The sequence below is a fragment of the Ptychodera flava genome, chromosome 9, assembly GCF_041260155.1.
Source record: "Ptychodera flava strain L36383 chromosome 9, AS_Pfla_20210202, whole genome shotgun sequence".
NCBI classification, from domain to species: Eukaryota; Metazoa; Hemichordata; class Enteropneusta; family Ptychoderidae; genus Ptychodera; species Ptychodera flava.
The window spans coordinates 3,925,461-3,947,581 of NC_091936.1; the positions used below are offsets into that span (position 1 = coordinate 3,925,461).

Genomic DNA, 22,121 nt, shown 5'->3' on the forward strand with positions numbered 1-22,121 from the left:
AGGCGGAGCCTCCCTTTAAAAGGACGCCAAGGTATGGCGGCGTTCATTGTGTAAGTGGACACCAAACAGGCAACACGCGGGCACTCGCTCCAGAAAAGGCAACTTTTTAGTTTTCCCCGGCCGCAAATACACAGACAGACTGCTAAGCTGTCAGCGTGAAGTTGCTGCCCATCGAACTCTGTGGTGATATTCAAAGGTTAACGCGACTGGAAGACGATTTTTTAGGAAATTCAAGCGTTTGTGGTGGGGAATCAATGACCGTTGACTATTTGAACTGACCGTCAATCAAAAGCTTGCATAAACTCTGTTTGCAGGATTAGCAACATGTGACAAAAGGTTGAGATGAGTTTGTGTAATTAATGTTATAGAAATCAAACATCATACCGGCCATGTGTTTGACTGGGAGGAGAACTCCACTAATGCGAGAACCAGGGATTGAAAAGCCCCTCTTTAACCTATTTGTATGCAGGGTACTAGTATTATGTGTGGGAGTGGTGGCAGTAACTGAAACAGCTTATTAGTTATTTCCTGTCATTGTTTATGAACTGTGACATACTAACAGACCTGCTCAAACCATGGATGTCTATTTTTGTACATCCATGGTTGAAACATTGTCTGCTATGCATGTTGCTAAAGTTGACCTCCAGTACCTAAAGTTTCAGACCTTATTTACTTTTGTCATTCTTGTTTTCCTGGTTTAAATATTTCTTGTTGTTTTTCTAGTTGTGCAGAAATCATTGTCATAACATCAACGTAGAATTTTCCTGCACTGAACAGATAGAAACAACACTTATTGTTGATCTTTGGTATGTACCAATTCTGATCAAATTTGAGCGACAATTGCGGTATTTTTTGGTAATTATTGTTCGACAGAGTTTTTTGGCAAAGCTACAGAGGCAGTGAGTGAAACTTTTTAAGGTATTTTACAAACCAGCAAAATCTTCCACCAGTTACATTGTTACTAATGACTTTGAGTCTTGATTTTCCACAATAATAGAGGTATTACACAGACAGGCAGTGCTAAGTCTTGATTGTCCACAATAATATAGGTATTACACAGACAGGCAGTGCTGACAGAATAAATTCTGAGCAGTTCCACATGCTCCAAGAGAAAAATTAAAAAAATGTAAAAATATGCACAACAAAAATGCCCTAAAAGTAAATGATTGCAAAATATATTTGCTGCAATCTCCAAAAAGACTCCAAATTAACTAAAGTAGAAATGATGATTCCGAGGAACAATTTAATTATTCTTCCTGGCGTAAATGTTCAAATTTCATAATATTTGTTCTTGAAATAAATTTAGTAGTTCAGTTTGACTGCTACCAAAATATATCAACAATAAGATAGGCCATGGTAGTTGTAGCAAAACATATCTGTTGAATGTTTTTACATGCTCAGTGTCTGTTTCCAGTGAATTCTAAATGTTGAAGCACACTGACATATTAAAGACATCTTCTGCTTCTTTAGATCTACTTGATATTATGATACTTTAATATGGGTTGACAATCATCAGATAAACATAAAATCTAGTGTGCTCTTTTGAATAAGGAGAGTTATGTCACACCATGATTCCTTTACCAACCCTAAAAAATCACCATAATGATAATAAAGTATATTATGATACCAACTTCACAGTAATCTCTTTTCTTGAATATCACCAAAATGAAGGCATTACTCATATCATGCATAAATTTTACAACAGACGGTCAGCCTGTCAAATTTGACTGAGTGTGTGTTTGCAAAGGTCAAGTACTGTACAAGTACATCAATAGAGTTCAAAACAACATTTAAATATGAATAGAATTTTCAGCTCAAAGTAAATCGAGTAAAGCCAGCAGAGAAACGTCCAACAATAACGGTAGATTCATTGCTTCAGGGTTTTATATGGCCTTAGTTGTGCTAATGGGTTAACCTAACATGCACTGAAACATACAGGGAGTTTTTAAGAACTGGTGCTAGACAGTCTTAACTAAAATTTCTACAAAGGAAAATACCTAGGTACAACATCACTAGAATATGCAATCATTATATCTGATAAAATTTTATCTTGTATCATGTAGTGAATTATGTTATCAGAACTTTATTCAAGTTTGTTTTGACTATATTAAATTGTAGAAACACCATATGCTATCAAAATACATGAATTATTATTGTAGCTTTATGTATATTTGACAAGAAATGTGGACATTTGATTTGGCGTAGTTGATCTGTTTGTACAGTTGTGTAGTAGCATCGTGACAACCTGGTGATCAAACTTTGACCCTTGATGAAAATTAAGACCACAGAAATTGTTAGCAATGGATGTTATTATTTCCGTAATACTTTAATAATATTTCCATAATATTTCCATAATATCTCAACACCTCAGTAGAAGAGATTTTTTTGTTTAAACTGTGGCAATGGTAGACAGTCTAACTAAAATCTCTACAAAGGAGGAAAGAGGAAAATCAGATATCTTAATTGTTTTGAATTTTAATTTCCATAAGTTCTGACAACTATCTGTACTATAATAATAGGTACACCATGGTATCATGAAGACATCTTGTCCTTCTGTGTATGAAATATAAACTTTTAAGATTATTCTAATGTTCACAATGTTGAAATCCATTGAATGGCCACAGTGGAAATAGGTCAAAGAGTGGGTTTTGTTCAGATGTTTCCACACATCTCAAGTACTTTGGCAACTCAAGAAGGCTGGAGAAATCACCTCTGTAAGTCTGACAGCCTTGAGAGCATCTTCTTTGATCTGGCTGGCAAAGAACAACAAGGTCTGTAAAGTTGTGAGTTGGTTTGTAGACCTGAAGTGTGCAGCTGAAGAGGGAGGGTCCCCTGGGGCCAAAGCGCTTTACCAACCACCTCCCATCCCAAATTAAGGGCAGCTACAACTGTTTAAAGTTTGATTAGGACATCAAAAAAGATGATGTACATTGAAAGCTGAAGTTGTTGACTAAGCACGGCCATGATGATAATCTTACCTGTGATAGTACTACTACGTGCCTTGTGTTGTCTTGATAAAAATTTTGATAAAAGTGAGAAAAAGGGCTTGAGAATTATGGCTTGGTTTGGAGCTGCAAATTTAGCATTGATCAGTAGTTACAGTATCTTCTGAAAGTGATAAATGTGATAATAGGAAACTGTGGCAATATCTCACAATCATTAACAAAGAGATTTTAAATCATGAAAACTTGTTCCAATGAGTTTTCCGTAATACATATCTGAAATTAATATATCGATGAACAAAGCTAAGATATTGCAACTTTATATTCTGTGGGATCAATGCAAGTTTCAGGATGGTGGGTGGTGGACTACAAAAGGCAAAACCGCTGCAAGCTTGTTTATGGATATGTATCTGCAAGTAGCCAGTGACCTTTTTCAAACCAAGGATAGCTTCAAGACAAGTCATTCATATCATTCCCTAGCAACCTGCAATGTAAAGTTATCCCATGATGCATCACACGTCAACACATTTCTATATTTGTTTACAAAATTATCATTGACACAAATGCGGATAATGCATGAACATAGCAGTGATAATTGCTACTACATTCTATGTTCATAGCTCTGTGGATCGACTTGTAGGTAGCTTAGCTTGTGTCACTGTAGTGCCATACAGACAGTACAAAAACTCAGAGATAAAGTTAATCATATTATTTTTCTTCTGTTGTTTGCCATCTCACACCATAGAAACATCTGAATGACCGCTGCGTCTTTTTTTAATAAATCATGTTCATGTATGTAGATGAATCTTAGCTCTCAAAAGTAGGTGTTGAGTATGACGAAGTTTGATCAGACCCCCTAGGATGCTGTACAATATCAGTAAAAATGGTTGCAAAGGACAGTGAACTGCATGTGAGCAAGCAATTAGTGGATCTGTGTTCATGGGATATGGAACCCTAGCAAGCTATTAAAACTGGTAGACAGTACAGGCATCAACTGAGGTCAGCAGTAGAACATTACAAAAACTATATTCCAAACTGACCATGGCAGAATCCTTTTAATGTGCCTGCACTTTGATTGCATTTTTACATGTCCAGGTTGTTATGACCTGTCTATGAACATAACCTTGGTTCATATGCATAGCATATGTGATCTCTGAGAGGTCATGTTGAATAAACAGTTACAAAGTCTCTGTTCATGTTGGGATCTCAGCATGATCATTGGCTGTCTAAATTGACTGTCTACAATGCAGATAGCCGTCTCTATTACACAACAGTTTAATTAACATCGTTCACTGTGAAAAATGAAATCTCTTGCCGCGGAACGGACTTGAAGTCAAGCATGTAACTGTTCTAATTCAATACTTTGGAAATTTTTTGAAACAAAAAACTGAGAGATGCTGAAATTGACAGAAAGATTTATTGGAAGTGTTCCCTGGAGACCAAGGCATTAAAACTGACACCATAGAAGAGAAAGAAAAAGCTGTGTTTTGTTTACATTTCTGTGTGTCCTTGGTTCACTCTAAACCAATCCAAGTCAATGGAGCCATCACAAGTAAACACTGAAATCTCCATAACACTCTGATACGCTCAAGGTCGTTCAGTGGATGGGTACAAAATGTGCTGTTTTCACCCTGCACAGCTCTGATTTAATGGCCCTGGTGTTGCTGTGAGGGAAAAAGAAATAAAATACCTAGCACTGTCAAGAATTCAATTGTGGCTAAATGCCGGTATTTTGGCAATACAAAATAGTCAGTAAATATGGAAGTGATGATTGCTGCTGCTTAGTAATTATTTATAGTTGATTTTGATCTGCAAATCTCATGGCATAATGTGATTTTTCCTAAGACACTAATCTCAGTTTAAGAAACCAGTTAAAGAAAACTTTATTTGATAGCAATGAGTGGTACAGCCAACAGCTGTGACAGATAAACCTCTGAACCTGTCAATAACTTAATATCTAGTAACATTTAACAGACATCACAGAGAACCAAGGAATACAGTGAATACACAAAGATATTTTCATGCTCTGAGCATGCGCCGCAGTTTGTGTCAGATTATGACTCTTGATACACTGAGAGAACTTGTGTGACATCATAACTTCCAAAGGGTTAGAATTCAAGGATCATGAATACAAACTTTTATTCAGAACCAAAAATTTGAAACCTTTGTGAGTAAATTTAAGACATTTGAAATCGACTGTGTTCTTATGACTGTTGATGCCATAAAGTCATGCATATGCCATGAGCTATGTTTGCTGTAACGATCATAATGTCATGTTCTTTGAAGCGAAAGTTAGAACATTTAAAGTTGAACAAAACACAGTGTCACAGCGAAACAAGGTCATTGAACTTTGTGATCTTAGAGAAGTTATGCTAATATTATGATAAATTTAGTTACCCAGACTCAATTCTGATTTAAAAAATGAAAATGAAACATTTACAGAACTGAGAAAGGATTTAAATTTCTGTATCACTATTCCTCTTGATGTCAATTTTCATTCATACGTTTTTTCAAAGTTATGATGGAATTATCCTTACAGTATTCTTGAATGTAAGTTTAATAATTTAGCCCAAATGTGCGTAAGGCACACTATGGGACCAATGTCATCACTCTGTCAGTCTCTCTGTATTCTGTATTCTGTAGACCAAATTGTAGAGTTCATGATGTGAAAACTCCAGAATAAAATGTGACAGTTTGTAGGTATTGTGATGTTGGGATGACTGGAGTCTTTTAGTTGTTGTGTGCATAATTAAAAAGCATTGCATAATTATGATTTTTAGTAAGTGACAAATATTTCTCATGATGATGGAATCATAGCATTTTACATTTGGTAGATATTATGCTGTAATATCTAATTGCTCTAGTAACCATAACATTTGCACAATTTTATTTTTATAATTTTTGCCTTGCTTTACGTCAGAAATGTTCTTTTCCAAAACCAATGGGTGTGATAGCTTTCAAATTTGATTTTTAGTTCCCAGCGATGACTTCATTCAGATTTTCTTCAAAAAAGTTGAAAAAACTTTTAGGTCATAACACTGTATTCTCAGAAAACGTTCATCAAAACTTTCAAACTTGCTTTATGATTTACTTGTGTTTTGTTTGATACGAAGGTATTCATCGTTTGTTATCACAAAATCCGTTTATTATGGACAATTTGTCTGATTATATTGACATTAGTTTTGTAGATTATTAGTGATATAAATGGCAGATTCGTCAAGAATCTTATAGACAAATCAGCAATATTATATGTTTCAGGATAATTTTTAGTGTCTGGCTTCAAAAGATAACCTCATAAATTGTTTGACAACCTTAGATTTTCGTTTTTTAGGCCAAGAAAAATAAAAGTTTGTTCTCATCCTAGACATATTGCAAAAATGATGCAGTGACGCGGGGTTTTTTCCTTCTCAATTTTTCTTGTTCTTCAACCAACAAGAACGCGCAAAAAAACATGAAAACAACATAGGAATACACGCAGAGATAAATACACAGTAGTATTGCTAAGTATTTTTGTATAGCAACAGTTCTGTGGTTTGACTTTTAGTGCAGCAATGCACAGTTTTGACAGCTTAATATAACAGTGACATATGTGTTCAGTTCTGAATGGAATGTTAGTGTCAGTTATTTTGTTTACAGTTCTGTTTTAAACAGCACTGTGTTATGCACTATTGTCGCATATATTTGCATTTTTCTTTCAATTTATTCCTCATGAGCAGAAAAAAAAGTTGACGCTGCAGGTCTGAATTGACGAGCGCGAGGATGAGAAACAAACTTTTAATTTTTCTTGGTCTTAGTTTAGTGTTGATAACTTAGTCATATTTGCTTAAATTAGAATAAAACACTAAAAGTTTGATGATTTCCTCATTACTTATATGTTAGTCTAATGCTTGACTCCATGATAAGGCTATGGATCCATTGACATTTGACAGTACTGGAACATATGTTTCATGTCAGTACATGAATACTAATATGAGTTAAACGTTATGCCTGCATCAACGTTTGATCAAACTGGAGTACGCTGTTATGTGCACTCATTTTGTCTTACATTCAAAAATTTTTAGATTCTATCTGAAATTTTAGTTTAGTATTAAATTCCCAGAATTTTGTCTCAGTTTCAGTGGAGTTAAGAAGTTACAACAGTGTATTTCATTTCATATATTTTTTGAAAGCTGATTCTTACTGACAATACTCATAATATTTTTCACAAAAGACTTTTCTCTAAAATGTCTTGCTGTATTATTGGAGATACTGAATGAAAAAAAACATGTGACATAGGACCAAAATATGTCAAAGTAAAAATATCTTGTACAATCTTCAAGTTAACCTTGACACTTAACATCAGCATGGTACAAAAACCTTAAATTAGTTGTCTCTTAGCAACAGATGACAAATGATAATCATTAATAATGACAACTTTATGCAGCATGCAGATATATATATATATATATATATATATATATATATATATATAAATGTATGTATATTACTCTCTGTCTAACACACATACATATGTGTACATAAATACAATGTTGAGCAATAGGAAAGTCATTTCAAGGAGTTTGTTTCAGTTGGTTGTGTCAAGTTTCTAAAGCTTTTCCCCTGAAAACCTTGAAGTACCATGTGTTGTCTATTAGGCAACTTTTGTCATTGTATTAATTAACCAATAAAAGATATTAACCTGGAGAAAATTTTGAAATCTTCATAATCATTGCCTCTGTACTTTCAACTCTCTCCATTGAACTCTACTTTATCCTGTCCATTGACAAGTTAGTTGTTTTTCTTGACCAGTCAGCCAATGTTAGCTATTCCTAATACTTTCAATCCCAGCATTTACCTTTTGACACACTGAAATTAATTACAGTTAATTTACGCATGTTTCTTTGTTTAAAGGCTGTTTTAGCAATCTCTGGGATCGCCTTTCTTCTAGTTTGTAAGAGGATTATGGAGGTATCATAGCCTTTTGTTTTCCATTGAAATTGTAATATGGTGGGTAAATTTTTTGATGAGACAATCTGGCATCAACACAGGCCTTTAACATGGGTTTTTTTGGTTGTAGGTTGACTAGCTATGTACATAGATCCATGGTAGTTCCTTTTTTTAGCAAATAAATGAAATACTTTAATTTTCACAGGATCTCAGATGTGATTCACTCAATAAAGATGATTTCAGCACAGCTGATGATGACCTGGGCAAGGAAAATCTCAGAAAAGAAGCTGAAGAAAGAAAAAAGAGGTGTGTTTAAATTTTATGTCTTGTGTAAGCTTAGTTTGCTGAGTTGGCATTGAAAGGAAATAATCTTATTTTCAAATCTTTACACCTGACCATGGCTTGAAAGTTCATGAAGCCAGAAGTTTGTTTCAAAATTTTCAGCATCAGGAAAAGCGTATGTACCCTTCCTATATGATGTGATTTCTGGAAGAAACTTTATTCTCAATAAGAAGTAAATGCCAAGTCAAACATTTTGTTAAATGTCATTCAATGAAAGCTGTTTCCTTCAAATTGAAATAAGATTCTCGCCTTATTTTATATTTTTGCCTGTTGATTTTCAAATACTCTATATCTGCTTTAATACAGAAACACTTCTGTAATGATCTCACTTTCATTGTTCTTATGGAGAGACAGCTGAAAGTTCTGCTTTCATTCCTACAGCATATTTGAACACTTTGAAGTTTCTGAATATTAAAAATGAAATCACTTATCAAAGCTTTCATAGCTAGTAAAGAATCACCCATTTTATGGTATGATAAACACTTGCAAATCTGTCTTTTTAGCTCATATTTGGTTTTATATAAATACCAAAAAGAGCTTATATGATGAGTCTAAGTGGCGTCTGTATATTTGTGGGTATGTGCGGATGTATGTCCGTCACACACAAAGGCTCCCATACCGCCAAAGCTACCGTCTCAGTATTTGGTGTACAGGTAGATGTAAGGGTTGAGATGTGACTTTGTTCAAATAAACACATCAGTGTCAAAAATGTGCAAATGAGGTAAGAAAAAGGGAAATTCTGAAACAGGCTTGAAACAGGCTTACTCCCCTGACTTGAGTCACTTCCTGTCATTGTTTATGAACTGTTACATATCAACAGACCTGCTCAAACCATAGACAGTAGAGGGGAGGAAGACCGTCTATGGTCAAACTAAGGGGGGCCAGCTGCCTTTCTGCTATGCATGTTGCTAAAGTTCTACAGTACCTAAAGTTTCAGACCTTAATTACTTTTGTCATTCTTGTTTTTCTGGTTTAAATATTTCTTGTTGTTTTCCTGGTTGTACTGTGCAGAAATCATTGTCATAACATCAACGTAGAATTTTCCTGCACTGAACAGATAGCAACAACATTTATTGTTGATCTTTGATACCCATACTGGTATGTACCAATTCTGATCAAATTTGAGCGACACCGTATAATTGCGGTATTTTTTAACTACTGATATCATACAACAGTAGTTGCAATCCAAAGGTGAAGAAATTCTGTTGTCATGTTTTTGCATAAACAATGTGAATTTGATGGAGACATTGCAAGATGATTTTGTAAAGACATATGTACTGTTTGCATGTTTCTTTTGTCTTTCTAAGATGGTGAAAAGAAATAGACAAAGTAGATGGAAAGACTGATAAACAGATATTCATGAGTCAATTTTGATTGAAAGACAAAAAAACAGATGATAGAGATGCAGGAATAACATAAAGAAGAGTGTATGCAATTGAAAACAATGTAAATATTAGTTTTACTGCTGGGTACATCCAGCCTTCTTGAGTGGACCAGTCTTTATCTCATATTCCTGATATATCATACACTCAAAAGTTTAGAGGACAACCTCAAAATTGGGGGAATGTTCACATTTAAGATTAAAGAACTGTTTTACATTATTATTCATAGGAGGAAGGAGAACCGTATGAAGAATGCAGAATTGAATGGCGATGAAAACACACATGCCTCAGAAAAATCCAAGACTAAAAAACCGGAAGTTGGAATTCGGATTCATGTTGGTGATTTTCGATAAGTTTGGATATATGGAACCAGATGTTGCAATTATTCAAGGAGAAAATGTCGTGTGAAAGAAGATTTAAATGATGTAGACAGGGACATAGTGTGTCAAGAAATGCTGATAAAGACTGGTTATGTTTCCAGAATATCATCATTGAAGAGAAATCCCACATACAAGTATTTACCATCCTTGCTGAGTAACAAATGGATATTTAAACCATCTGGTCATTTACATGTTGTTGTTCTGATGTAGAAGACACCAAGTATTCATTGTCTGCAATCAAACAAGATGTCTTAGGACAGATGGTTTATCAATTTGACATTACGACTTATTGGAGCCATATAATGCAGAAGCTACCATTATGCAGAAAAGGCTTTAATTGTGATTGCTCCATATTCTGGAATTCCAGTAAACAGGACAAGATGCCAGATTAACGGAAAAGATATGTTCTTATTTGTATGTTTCTGTGTTCTCTTGAATGGTATTTAACTGACAAAGAAACACTGTGATGCAAGAATGCAAGAAACTTATCGTAAAATATTATACAACTGTGTCAACATACCATTATCCTTGAATGAAGAAACCAGAGCTGGATGTACAGCATTATATGAAGTATGAATATATCATGAGCAATGGTTGACCTTTGACTTCTGATTTGCATATTACGTATGATGGTCAGTTACCTGGTGATGCTTTTATCTCAGGTCAGAGGTGATTTAACCATTCATGCTATGTAATCTTTTTATTGAATGGTGAACATGCCGTAGCTGTCTGTCAGCAATTCATGATATTGATAGTGTGGAGCAAGCTTTCCAAGCTGAGTTAAACAACAAAGATTTCTCAAGTATTTGCAATTTTGGTCAAGGATATGGAGTGAAACTAAGTACAAGATGAAAGTATATGTATAGTACCTGCAGAGCTGTCAACTCATTCAAACATCCATGATATCAACTGAACCAATGTTTTATTATCTGTATGACGTGGATATTTGTGCTACAGTTGTCGTAACAAACCAGTTGTGTGGAACAAGAACAACCAAGAAGTCACAAAATACAAAGTGCTTTGCAATGGATAGTACATTGTTTTTGCTTATAACTGTCCACAACTCTTGATAGTTACCGTTTACACTACTGTACCATTACCCATCATGAACTCATTTGAATTTCTAATAGACGTATCCATGGAAAACATTTCCAAGTGATTGTTATGCAGTTTGTTCTACCGTGATTTACTAAATTAACAGTGTAAGATATCATCTTATTGTTTCTGGAATATTTTTATAAATTTCTGTGCCTTCAGATGTTACACCTTGACTTCAGATAGGCTTCTATACAAGATACCTTTTCAAATAACAAGACATAATGAAAGTAAAACCGTAAACTTATTTCTAGAACACAATTTTTCCATATTTTTATGTTTTTATCAGAACATTTTTATGATTATTCAATTATCAAGTTGTTGTAAAACTTATTGGCACAGTGTGTGTAAACTAGATGAGAGATCAAATCAAATGTAGTTATGTGAGTTCAGCTTGGAATTCAAAAGCATCAATTGACAGAAGAATTTTTCTGTTTTTTTCCACCAGCAAGATACTTTGTGGAAGAAGATAAATCAGTCAAGAATTTCAAATATCATTATCCTTTTTTCCCACTTGTAAGTTTGTAAAGATGCTTTGCAATTTTATAGCTACATACATTTCATTTGTAAAGAAAGACTGACAAGATCTTCTATGGCCATTACTCTCAGTGATAGTTTGGTATTTTACTTCTGTAGTCAGCATTACATGTCAAGTTTCTGAATGTTAACAAAACAATGTTGAAGTCAGTATATTCATAGGGTAATAAATACTTAAAAGTGCAATAGAGCTTCTTGATAGTGTATATCTCTGCGACTAGTAGATTTCATATTGCATATGGACAAAATTAATGTGCCAGATTTCATTCTTTACACATCAAGGATTAACAAATTCTTGAAACACCAATGGTAAAATTTCTGCAATGTGGTTACAATTTGAAAAAAAAAAAAGTTTGTCATGCAAATGTTTTTATTGGAATTTTGATGATTCAGAGTATTACTTTTTGTTGAATAATTTGTTCAACCAAGAACAATCTCTGAAAAGTTACTTTTGCTTTATTTTCAACCATACCTTGAGTGAAAGTGATTGTGACTATCCCAAGGTTCGTGCTACATCAACAACTTGTTTACCTTTCTGTCTCTCATGAAATGTTACATCTGTTACATATCTGTTGGTTGATACTTCTTCTACAAAATGTGCGAGATATTTTGTAGGATAATTTTAATGATACCTTAATTATTTGGTAAGTGATAGCAGTACCTAAATCTTTTGGAATTCCAGGTTTAATCTATCATAAATGTGTCACAACGATGTAAAGAAACAGATGGAAGTTGATTCCCACTCCAATTATTTAGAATAAACCGTACAGTAGGAAAAATAAAAATTGAAAAGCTGTTCTTTGTATTTTCAAATGATTTTTCCTCAGTTTGCAAAATACATTACATGTAATTCTTCAAAAATGATGTAGGTGTCATTTGTCTCAACATAGCCTGTATGTTTGTGTGATGAAGTATATTATCATTGACAACTATATTCCAGTCTATACTAGAATTCATTTGTGAAACATAACATCGCACATGATACATCCTGTTTGCAAATCTTATTCTGTGTATTTCAAAGTATTGAAGGCAGCGGAAGAAGAAAATGAGTATAATGAAGATATTATCAAACATTACAGCTGTTGTTGCTGTAGGGAGATAGTTTTATAGTCATTTGTTAGAAACGCCAAGAGACATCTTTCGAGAAGCATAAACAATTCATTGCCATAGCAACTCCTTCAACTCTCAAAATATTATAGTGTATGAACAAATAGTACACTTGAACATATACTGATATTTACATTGTTAAAATCATTCATTTGCCAAAGATCTTGTTGTGTTGAAGAAGAAAAGAGGTAGTTTATATCTGATTTTATAGTGTATCACTTTATGTGGATTCTATTGATTATCACAGAAATTGACATTAAAAATCTCTTTTTCAAACGAAAAAGATATTTGCGTTCTTTTTTTAGTTAACCATTCACTTTTAAATGATGTATTGGTTATTGCTAAGAAAAAAAAAAGGTCATTCTGTTACTTTCACATGCTGCCGTGAGTAAGAAATCTGTCTTTAAAATAATGCTTTGATATGTGGAAAAAATGAGTCAAGCATGTTATTAACAAGAGTGAAAAGCTTTGTCCATGTAATGTAATGGTACATCTTACTTGTCACTGACACAGTAATACAAAAACAATTGAATAAGACATGATTTATTTAAATCAATATGAATTGTAGATATTAATAATCCAACACACTGAGTTTATGATTTGATGATTTAGAATTTCATACAGACATATGTATCTTTGTCTGTTTTTGAAGTGACAATACATTTAAAAGGTATGATCCCTATAGAATTCTAATCAAAATTATTAAATTTAGGAATTTGTGAAAGAGTCCAGATTGAGTTAATTTCAGTTCCATAATGAGTATGAATACCAGAAGAGTAAAAGCTCATAATGCAAAGTATATTAACCAATGAAGGCAACCTACACGATATCTCACCTTTAAATCTTTAAAATGTCATTTGCCTTTTTTAGGACATGTATGTCATAAAATTTTCAGACTATTATTATCATTTTCTTATGATTTGTGTAATGGCAGTGATTCTGACTTACAGGTACTCCTCTCACTATAAAACTATTTACCTTTTTTGTAAATCATACAAATTTAGTGAAGAGAAGACAAAAGTAATGAATTAATACAAGAATTTTGCTTTTAAATTTTAAGAAAATTAATTTTGTAGAGCTGTGAATGAAAGAACTGAATAAAATAAACTGAAAAAACCCATACACAGTGGGGCGTACTGTTTCCTAGGCTGTGAATATCAGTACCAGTGACATTTATTGACTTTTTGTTTGTCTTCTAATTTGTTGTTAACTTTCCTTAATAACGATTCCGAAGGGTTTGAATTCGTCACCACAAAATGACCCCTTGAGTAAAATTACTATGAAGGCAGCCAATTTGAAAACCTGGAAATACGCGAGGGATTCAATCCCAATGAGTACACATTTAGTCGCTCGTCTTACAATGAAGTTGGCCCAATGTCAAAAATAAACAGCGAACATCGCCACGACCAGAGACGCGGTCCCCCTTTGAGAAGCCGATCTAAACTTTTGATTGGTTTTCCTTCTTGTCTTGTGAATTTCTTGGCCAATCACTGATTGGAGATGTTGCGCGGCAAAACCGCAAACTGTCAATCAACAACGTGTCAATCAGTCACGTGAGCGAGAGACCACGTGGGTAGTGAAATATTTCAAGTATTTTATACTGGGTATAGTCGAAGGCGGTGATCACTTCAACCCTGATCATTTCACAGGTCCGAGCATCTTAGTCCGGTTTTTAGTGCTTCATATCACCCCTCACCCGGAGCCATATACACCCGGAATCAGCATCAGGACTAGCTAACGGTTTTAGTCCTTCATCCAGCATGAGTAAATTATACGTTGGAAATCTAAGCAGCGACGTAGACGAGTCCGTTTTGAAAGGCCTGTTCGAAGAACATGGCGTGGCCGCTACGAGCGTTATAGTGCCGAGAAATGAAAACGGGACTATCAGAGGTTATGCCTTCGTTGATTGTGATAATCAGGGAACTGCCCAAAAAGCGATAGACAAGTTAAATGGTGAGTGATGCATCACTTTAAAAATAAATTGCATAATTAACAGGAAAAATTGACCTTTTTCAGTCAAAAATATGCGAAAATGTTTACCGAATCTTGGGAAAGGAAGTACTCTAGCGCATTGCTAGCGCTCTCTACAGTTACGCTACCATACGACAGTCAACAGTGTTGTAGACGTGGAGACGGCACACTGCGTTTCATTAATTCAAGTTTCAAGACACAGGCTGAATTCTTTGCTTCCACGGACGAATTTTGGACTGGGGTGAAATGGACACATGCAGCTGACAGTCAATGAAATGTGAATGTGTTATCGATTTGCTGTGAAATCGCCCTGAAAATGTCTGTTTCACACGTTGACTGAGATCTAGGAAGACTGTGAATGGTACACTTGTTTCCCCTTCGTCGCTTTCAGGGTGACCCTTCTTGAAATCATAGTTTCGCTCAAGTGTAAATGAGACCAGAATAAAATATCAATTTAAGGGACAATGAAAAAAATTAGTACTTAGCTATCATTTACAATTTTCCGAAAGTAAATTTGAAAGGGCATTAGTTTCCTTTTCTTTCCGGGAGGAGCGAGTTTCCCCGACTCGTTCAGCCGACAATTTGACCCGCTTTTTGATTTTCACAAAATAAATATCGAATAATTTGTGAAGAATATAAACCTTCCAGTTCGCAATAGGCTGCCAAACTGACCATACACCATCAAAATGTTATATGAAGGCGTTAATTCGATAAAATAATGATGTTTTCGACCTGTTTGTCACGTCTTTTTTTGAGTTTTCGGCAATTTGATCAAGGCTTACATTTCGTAGCGTTGAAAACGCCCGAATGAGAGGGCCCAATGGCAATTTAAGCTTACGCAAATGCAGGATCGCATGGAGGTAAAACATTAAATGTAGCATCAAATATGATAGAATAAATGCTTACATACTAAAGATGTATGAGACTTTATTAATTATTGGACATTCGTTTCTTCCATGCAGTTTTCTACTCGTTTACGTACAGATGAAGTTTACCCAACTCCCTGAAATTTCCATGAAGTCGGAGAACCTTCAGTTTTCGTTCTACCCTGTGATACAACTTGCAAAATTTAAATTTCTGAAACGTAGAGAGAATCTATTTCCTCTCCAATAAATGAGATGAATTTATGAGAAATTTTCTAATGATTTAATCTGCATCGAGTATGAAATGTCAAAGTTTGTCGTCAGAGCAATTCACTTCAAAATTGCGGGGTCTGCAGCTTTCCTCCCTTATGTACCGTAATCAAAACGCTTTGCCCTCCTCCGTTGTGTGCAAATTCTCAACAGTATTTTGGCTTTAAATAATGCTTACTGGTCTTATTATATAATTTTAAAGATGTTCAATGTTTACTTTTTGCTCAGGCTACAATTTGAACGGCCAAGTCATCGTAGTTGAGCACTCCACCAGTAAGAAAGCACAAGGTCAGTCTCGGTAAGTATGCACAGGCCAATGCCTTGTGCAGTGTTCTTTGTGTGCAATATTCTCCTGTTCAGATCCTACTGGTAAGTTAAGTGTCAAGGTCACACAAGCAACGAATACGCTTTGAATTCTACTAAGCTAGCTTGCATGATACATTGTCTTCAAAATGCTGTATTTTTTGCTGCAAAACTGTAGGATGTGGAAGTAAATGGAAGCCAGTCCATGCGTGTGCGTGCTTGAACCAAAAATGAACCCCAAGGAGTTGACAACTTTTTTTGAGTTATTCTAATGTGGCGTTCAGCTTTACTATAAATTTATTCATTTGCACTTACTCTTTCTGTTTTTGTACGTTTTTGCATCATCAGCATGAAGTGTAACTTTTTCCGGTTTGAGTGACACCTGATGTGATGAGAGTAAGTGTGTGAGTGTGCAGGTCAACTACAGTCTTGCAGTTAAGACACTGTTGCCTGTGTGCTATCTCCATGCATGGAGGTCTCTGTTTGACCTCCATGCTCTGTGGTTGCTTCGACACTCTTGATGTACTCCAGATATACGAGATACATAACATCAATACACTTCAAACCACACCAGTAAACCAAGAAAGACGACAGGTGATGTGTATGTCATGATGTGATAAAATCATTGCCACAGCTCCATGATAGCAACATTGACATGATCCAAATAAAACCAGGGCAGAAAAAAAATTTCAGTGTTTGCGGATATCGCCAGGCCAGGAAACTATGGGTACATTGTATACAGGAAGTGTGCTATGGCTGTGTTTATTTTTGAAACCTATGATGTAGTCTTTCCTTAGGAATGTAGATTTACACCTTGTTGATATCATTGGTCGTACCAAGATTATTTTGCAAGCTAAAAGGATTGATTGACATTGTTTCATGGGGCTGTTTTCAAGGCATAGTAGGGACTGCAAACTGGGTTGGAAGAGTGGAAGAGCATGTTCACTCGGCCTTCATACGTTTTTGTCATGATCAAAAATTTACAATGTTCATTGTGTTTCTGTGGATTCCAAATAAGAGGCTTTTTTAAAATGATAGTCCTTGATGATTGTAAATTAGCTGACATTTTACCAATCTGCACTAGTCAAAACTTGTAAGCCAGGTCCATCGTTACTTATTGAGAGTATAATTTTTGTTAATAAACAACAATAGACCTGGACATCTGCTAATAAACTGCCACTCAAAGCTTACTGAATTAGCCAATAACACGGTGTCTTAGAACCTAACTTCTTGCCCTGGAGTGGACCGAGTATAACCATAGTTTACCTGGCTAACTTTACAACGTTGATGGTCAATCCGCTTGCATAGTGTGTTGGGCAGTTCATGCCTCGTTGGCTACTTCTATTAGTCAGGTTATCAATTTCCTTCTGCTAACATTAGTGACCGAAAACCTGTTCAGTGTTGAGTGCGATAGCCGTTTTCATACTCTCACCATTAGCCAACTAACTCTTCATCACTCCTCGTAAGTCAGTCAACAATCTTATCCTTTGCTTTTCATGTAAAGCTCATGTTATCTTGATATCGTAATGGTAATGGTATCGTCTGTCCTTATATGCCTTTTCCATCTGAAATACTTTACATTGTACATCTTTAAAATTTACAGACTTTGCATGATGCTGTTTAGAGGAAAGTTAAAACAGTTGTTCAATTAAGTATCAATAGAAGGAAATAGTAATTCCTTTTGTTTGAAATTAAACATCGGGCACAGAAACTTACAATTTTAGAAGACTCGATGTGAAAATTTTGCAATCATTGAAAATCATCATCCAATACCGTATGAAATCCAGGCCTCTGTTTGTGATTTTTAGTGAAACACTAAAATATTCAATAGTTTTCTAGCTGGTCTATAAATTTTTTCTTACAGAAATATCAAAACTATCATGTCACATGAATGGAGTTGGTGAATTGCTCAGTTGTTGCATCGTAAACCATTACAATAGAGCATATCACTAATTTTTTGCTTGGTCTTTACGTGGAACTTGAAATTCTGTGAATGCAGGTCTGTGTTGATCCCCTACATTAAGTGCATAGTTAGTGTGAATATTGATCTGACAATGAAGACTTAGAAATCTTAAACGAACAAAGGCACCAAAGCCAAATACTCAGTAAATGAACAATATGTAATGTGTTTGTAGTAAATGCAATGAACAACGATTGTACTGTGCAATGAAGAGATTGGTGTTTGTTGAGTACTCTGACAATCACAGAGTATGTGGAAAAACGACGTACTCATTTGGAAGAGTTATTTTGAAACTTGAAGGAAATAGATGTGGAAGGGAAATAAGGTATCGTCAATCCCCACAACTTTCAACTTGTGATAAACACACCTACAGATTTGCGTTTCATGGATTTCTTTTTAGAAAACTTCCTCTTTAATACTTTGTGCAGTTCAACTTCACCTGTTGCCAGTGCATAATGTTAACTTGGAAATATAGGCGGTAAACTGTTGTAGTGGAGGAAAAAATTAGATCTTTCAAGAAAGGAAATTTCAGAAAGACTAGTAGCAGTCAGCCAAGCAAATGAGTGATATTTTTGTGCAAACCTTTTTCTACTGTCGAAAAATATTCAGTGATTTAGCATTTAATCAGAGATATTTGTTTTTCTAAAATTGTAATTCCATCCGGTTCAGATCAAGGTTTCTGTTGTGTTATGAGGTATAGTGGTACAGGTGGATAGATACATTGATGTGGCATAGTGTTTGGTCCAAATCTTAGGATTGGAAAGTTGCCGTAATGTTTTGACAGAAGGAAGGTGGGGTCATTAACATTTTTGCAGCGTGCAAAAAATGTCACTGTGTATTGTATTCCAAGAGATGGATCAGATGTGTAGTTGAAAAGATTGTAATTGTCAATGTAGGATTATATTGGAAAGATTTAAAAGTATTGTAGAATGTGGTAATTACCAAGGAGGTACATAATACAAATAGAGTATGAACCGAGCAGTACAATAGATAGATTGCTGTGTGAAAACACTGTTACTCTCCAGCCCTATGTTGTCGGATACTCTCATGGCATGGTAAACCATGGCAAGTAATGGCTGAAGTGAGGGTCATGATATCAGAAATTATTAACAAGCAGACGACAGATCTGAAAAGTTATTGATATCCTTGGACTGGCATTATGACTGAGCCAGTACAAATTTCAAGAAATCAAGAAATTCTTCATGCAGACTGCAAAAAAAAGAAGAAAATTGCAAAAGAGGTCTCTATCAATGCTCTGGAACATTACTGTGATTGTAGTGTTGAAGGTGCAGCTCCTAGGATGAAGCATAGATACAGAAGGTCACTGCTGAGTAGCTGGAAAAAACCATGACATGATTTGTACACATGCATGTAGTTATCGGTACTACCAGGACACATTTTCAATGAATCACCCCAAAACTGAATGAAGTCAGGTCACATGTGGCGACCTTTCCCTGTATTGATTCATTGTACCTAGGTCAAAGGGCAACAGTATTGAGCCTGCAGAATTACATTGACCCAGACAGTGGTATGTAGGGGAACTCCCAATCTGACAGCTGTCTACAGTAACCCAACAGTTAAGTTTGACCACATGGAATGGCTCTCACTTCTGCAAGTGACAGTCATTCCAAAGTACTGCACAGAATACGCAATGCCTAGTAACCTGCAATTTTGCATTTCACCATTCAGCAGGCATTGTTGATGTGAACGCAAAGTAAAGCTATGTTTGTGCAAATAAAATCAGTGTAACAAACTGATCAGACTTCTATTAGTTCATGCCAAGCCATGCCTGCTGTATGCATGTGTACAATGCCAATGAATCAAAATAACTGGTGTGTTTTCTGTCATGGCACAATCTAGGACTGAAGACATACTGGTACTATCTCCAGTGATTGCCAAAGTGGTGTTATGAAACCAACAGTTAGATTATATCACTGAGATTCATTAGTCAGTTTTGATTCATCTTCCATACAGATCTGCACAACCAATGATATACCCACCATTGCACTCATTAATCTGTTTATTTTTAAAACCTGATCTCCTACCCATTGGCAAGCAGGAAAAAAATTGAATCTGCTAAAACATGATTTTCTGCATTTACTCATCTTAGCAGAAGTAGCAGCACCAGTTTAATATGGAATTCAGCCTCTATATTCCTGTAAAGGGTGATGTCCATTGCAGATTGTAACTAAATCGCCAAAGTGGATGTTGACCCGTACCGTTTAAGCATTTTCAATGGTTATTTGAATATCTAGGTTAATAAACAGGTTCAGAAACCATCAACACAATCCTACATTCTCCTAAAAGCCGACCTCTATAAAGTTCAGATTTTGATGGTAAGGTCACCAATCTAGCGTCCCTACACGCAGCATGTTATGGTCCAATATTCACGGTTTGTGTACAAGTTTGTGTCCCAAACTTCAAATTACTTGTAATTGTGTGCAGTCTTTGAAATAGAAAATCATTTTAAAATGATTTATAAGAATAGAAGTTTAGATATGGTACATTTCTCAAGGTGTTTGACAGAGACAAAGACATTTAGGGACTGTAGAACCGTCTGTAAAGAATGACCTAGTTTAGGTTATGACATGATGACTCAACTGACTTCTACATCGGCTCTCTCCCACAATATAGAATTTCGTGTACCGGGAATCTCTTGGATACACATTTGCCATATCATCTAACCACCTTGATTAACAGAGAATGTTTTGGTCAGTTTTTGTAGATAATACTTGCTTTGTTATCTAAATCTGGAAAATACCTAAACTTAAGAGAATAAAGATTTTAATAGGTTAGTTTCTTTTTAAGTCCATATTGTAATTTTTAGATTGATGTCTTTTAATTTCTTTTTAAGTGGAAAACTCAGAAACTAACTCCATATTGCCAAGTATTTGTAGGCATGTTGTCAAGTCCGATCCTGTACCACAGTGTTATCTGTGACTGAATGATGGTTTTAGTCCTGTCTTTTCTAAGCAATAATGTCATCAGCTGTAGTTTTGTTAAGTGTCAGATACATAGTTATATGTGCAATCCTTACGTGCACCTGAATTTTTGACATTGGTACGCATTTTGTATTTGATTATTGTATTAATTTGATGAACTAATGTATGTGGATGTGTCATTTATTATCTGTTTTTAATTCTCCTCTAAATATCAAGTTTGTGCAGTTGGTCTGCTCTCATCCTGCGTTTTGTGGTTTAGTAAGAATTACAGTACTGTGAGATTGGAAGTTGTCTTGATGATGTGCACATTGTCGGTACAGAACTATTTTGTGTAGGGTTAGGAATTTTGGTAAGTGATGAAATATTTCATTTGACCTGCCGCATAATAGATGATATCCAGTGAAGTGTAATGGATCATTTTTTCTCAACAAGTCTATATTCCTTGAGGAATTGTGCAATTCTAGGTATGAGTCATATCTTAACATTAGATGTTGATGATTGCTTGAAGTAGCCCTTGATTTTTTGTTAGGTTACAAAGTCATTGATGCTGCAGATGGGAAGTTCACACAGTGGCTTTATCATGTACTTTAGACTATGGCCATACAATGACAAAAATGTCCACCTAAAGTAATGTAACTGGCAAATCACTTTTCATTTGGCATCTACAAAATTAAGTTAAGTTGTTAATGAAATGATAGATATAGCATCTACCTTTGATTTAATATGATGTGTTTGAAGTGTCTACGAGATGCATTTTCAACTTTGAGTAATGTCCATTTGGTGGTTTATATTGCGTTCTCAATATTGGAAATGTCACACCGATACACCATGATGTGCAAAGGTACAGTCAGGCTGATACAGAAGCTGCTTACAGACATTTGAATGGCAAAGTTTATAATACAGGTTCAGAACATGTAGATCCTGACTGAAATTTCATCTGACAGAATCAGGATTCAAATGGAAATGGTTTAGATCTTGTTTGGATTTTCCTAGAGAGTTGATTTATGCTCCAGAATTCAAGGGACTAGTGGCTGTGTGTTTAGTGATTTATCAATTTCAAGGAACCACGGGATGACCACTTGCATTGACCATTGGCTCAAA

The 22,121-nt window shown here is 35.2% G+C and overlaps 2 protein-coding genes across 3 annotated transcripts in view; both read left to right on the forward strand.

Moving 5' to 3' along the window:
• Nucleotides 1-12,994, forward strand: part of LOC139139793 (ubiquitin carboxyl-terminal hydrolase 40-like) — a 63,032-nt gene extending 50,038 nt beyond the window's left edge. Inside the window, 2 exon segments of the mRNA XM_070708710.1 lie at nucleotides 8,074-8,174; nucleotides 9,822-12,994. Coding sequence (XP_070564811.1) covers nucleotides 8,074-8,174; nucleotides 9,822-9,945 — 225 coding nt within the window. The 3' untranslated portion in view covers nucleotides 9,946-12,994.
• Nucleotides 12,995-14,254: 1,260 nt separating this feature from the next.
• Nucleotides 14,255-22,121, forward strand: part of LOC139139794 (insulin-like growth factor 2 mRNA-binding protein 1) — a 38,096-nt gene continuing 30,229 nt past the window's right edge. Inside the window, exons 1-2 of one of the 2 annotated variants that reach the window (XM_070708713.1) lie at nucleotides 14,255-14,664; nucleotides 16,044-16,113. In XM_070708713.1, coding sequence (XP_070564814.1) covers nucleotides 14,472-14,664; nucleotides 16,044-16,113 — 263 coding nt within the window. In that variant the 5' untranslated portion in view covers nucleotides 14,255-14,471. The remainder of the gene's footprint in view (nucleotides 14,665-16,043; nucleotides 16,114-22,121) is intronic. The other variant, XM_070708711.1, reaches the window with a different exon arrangement.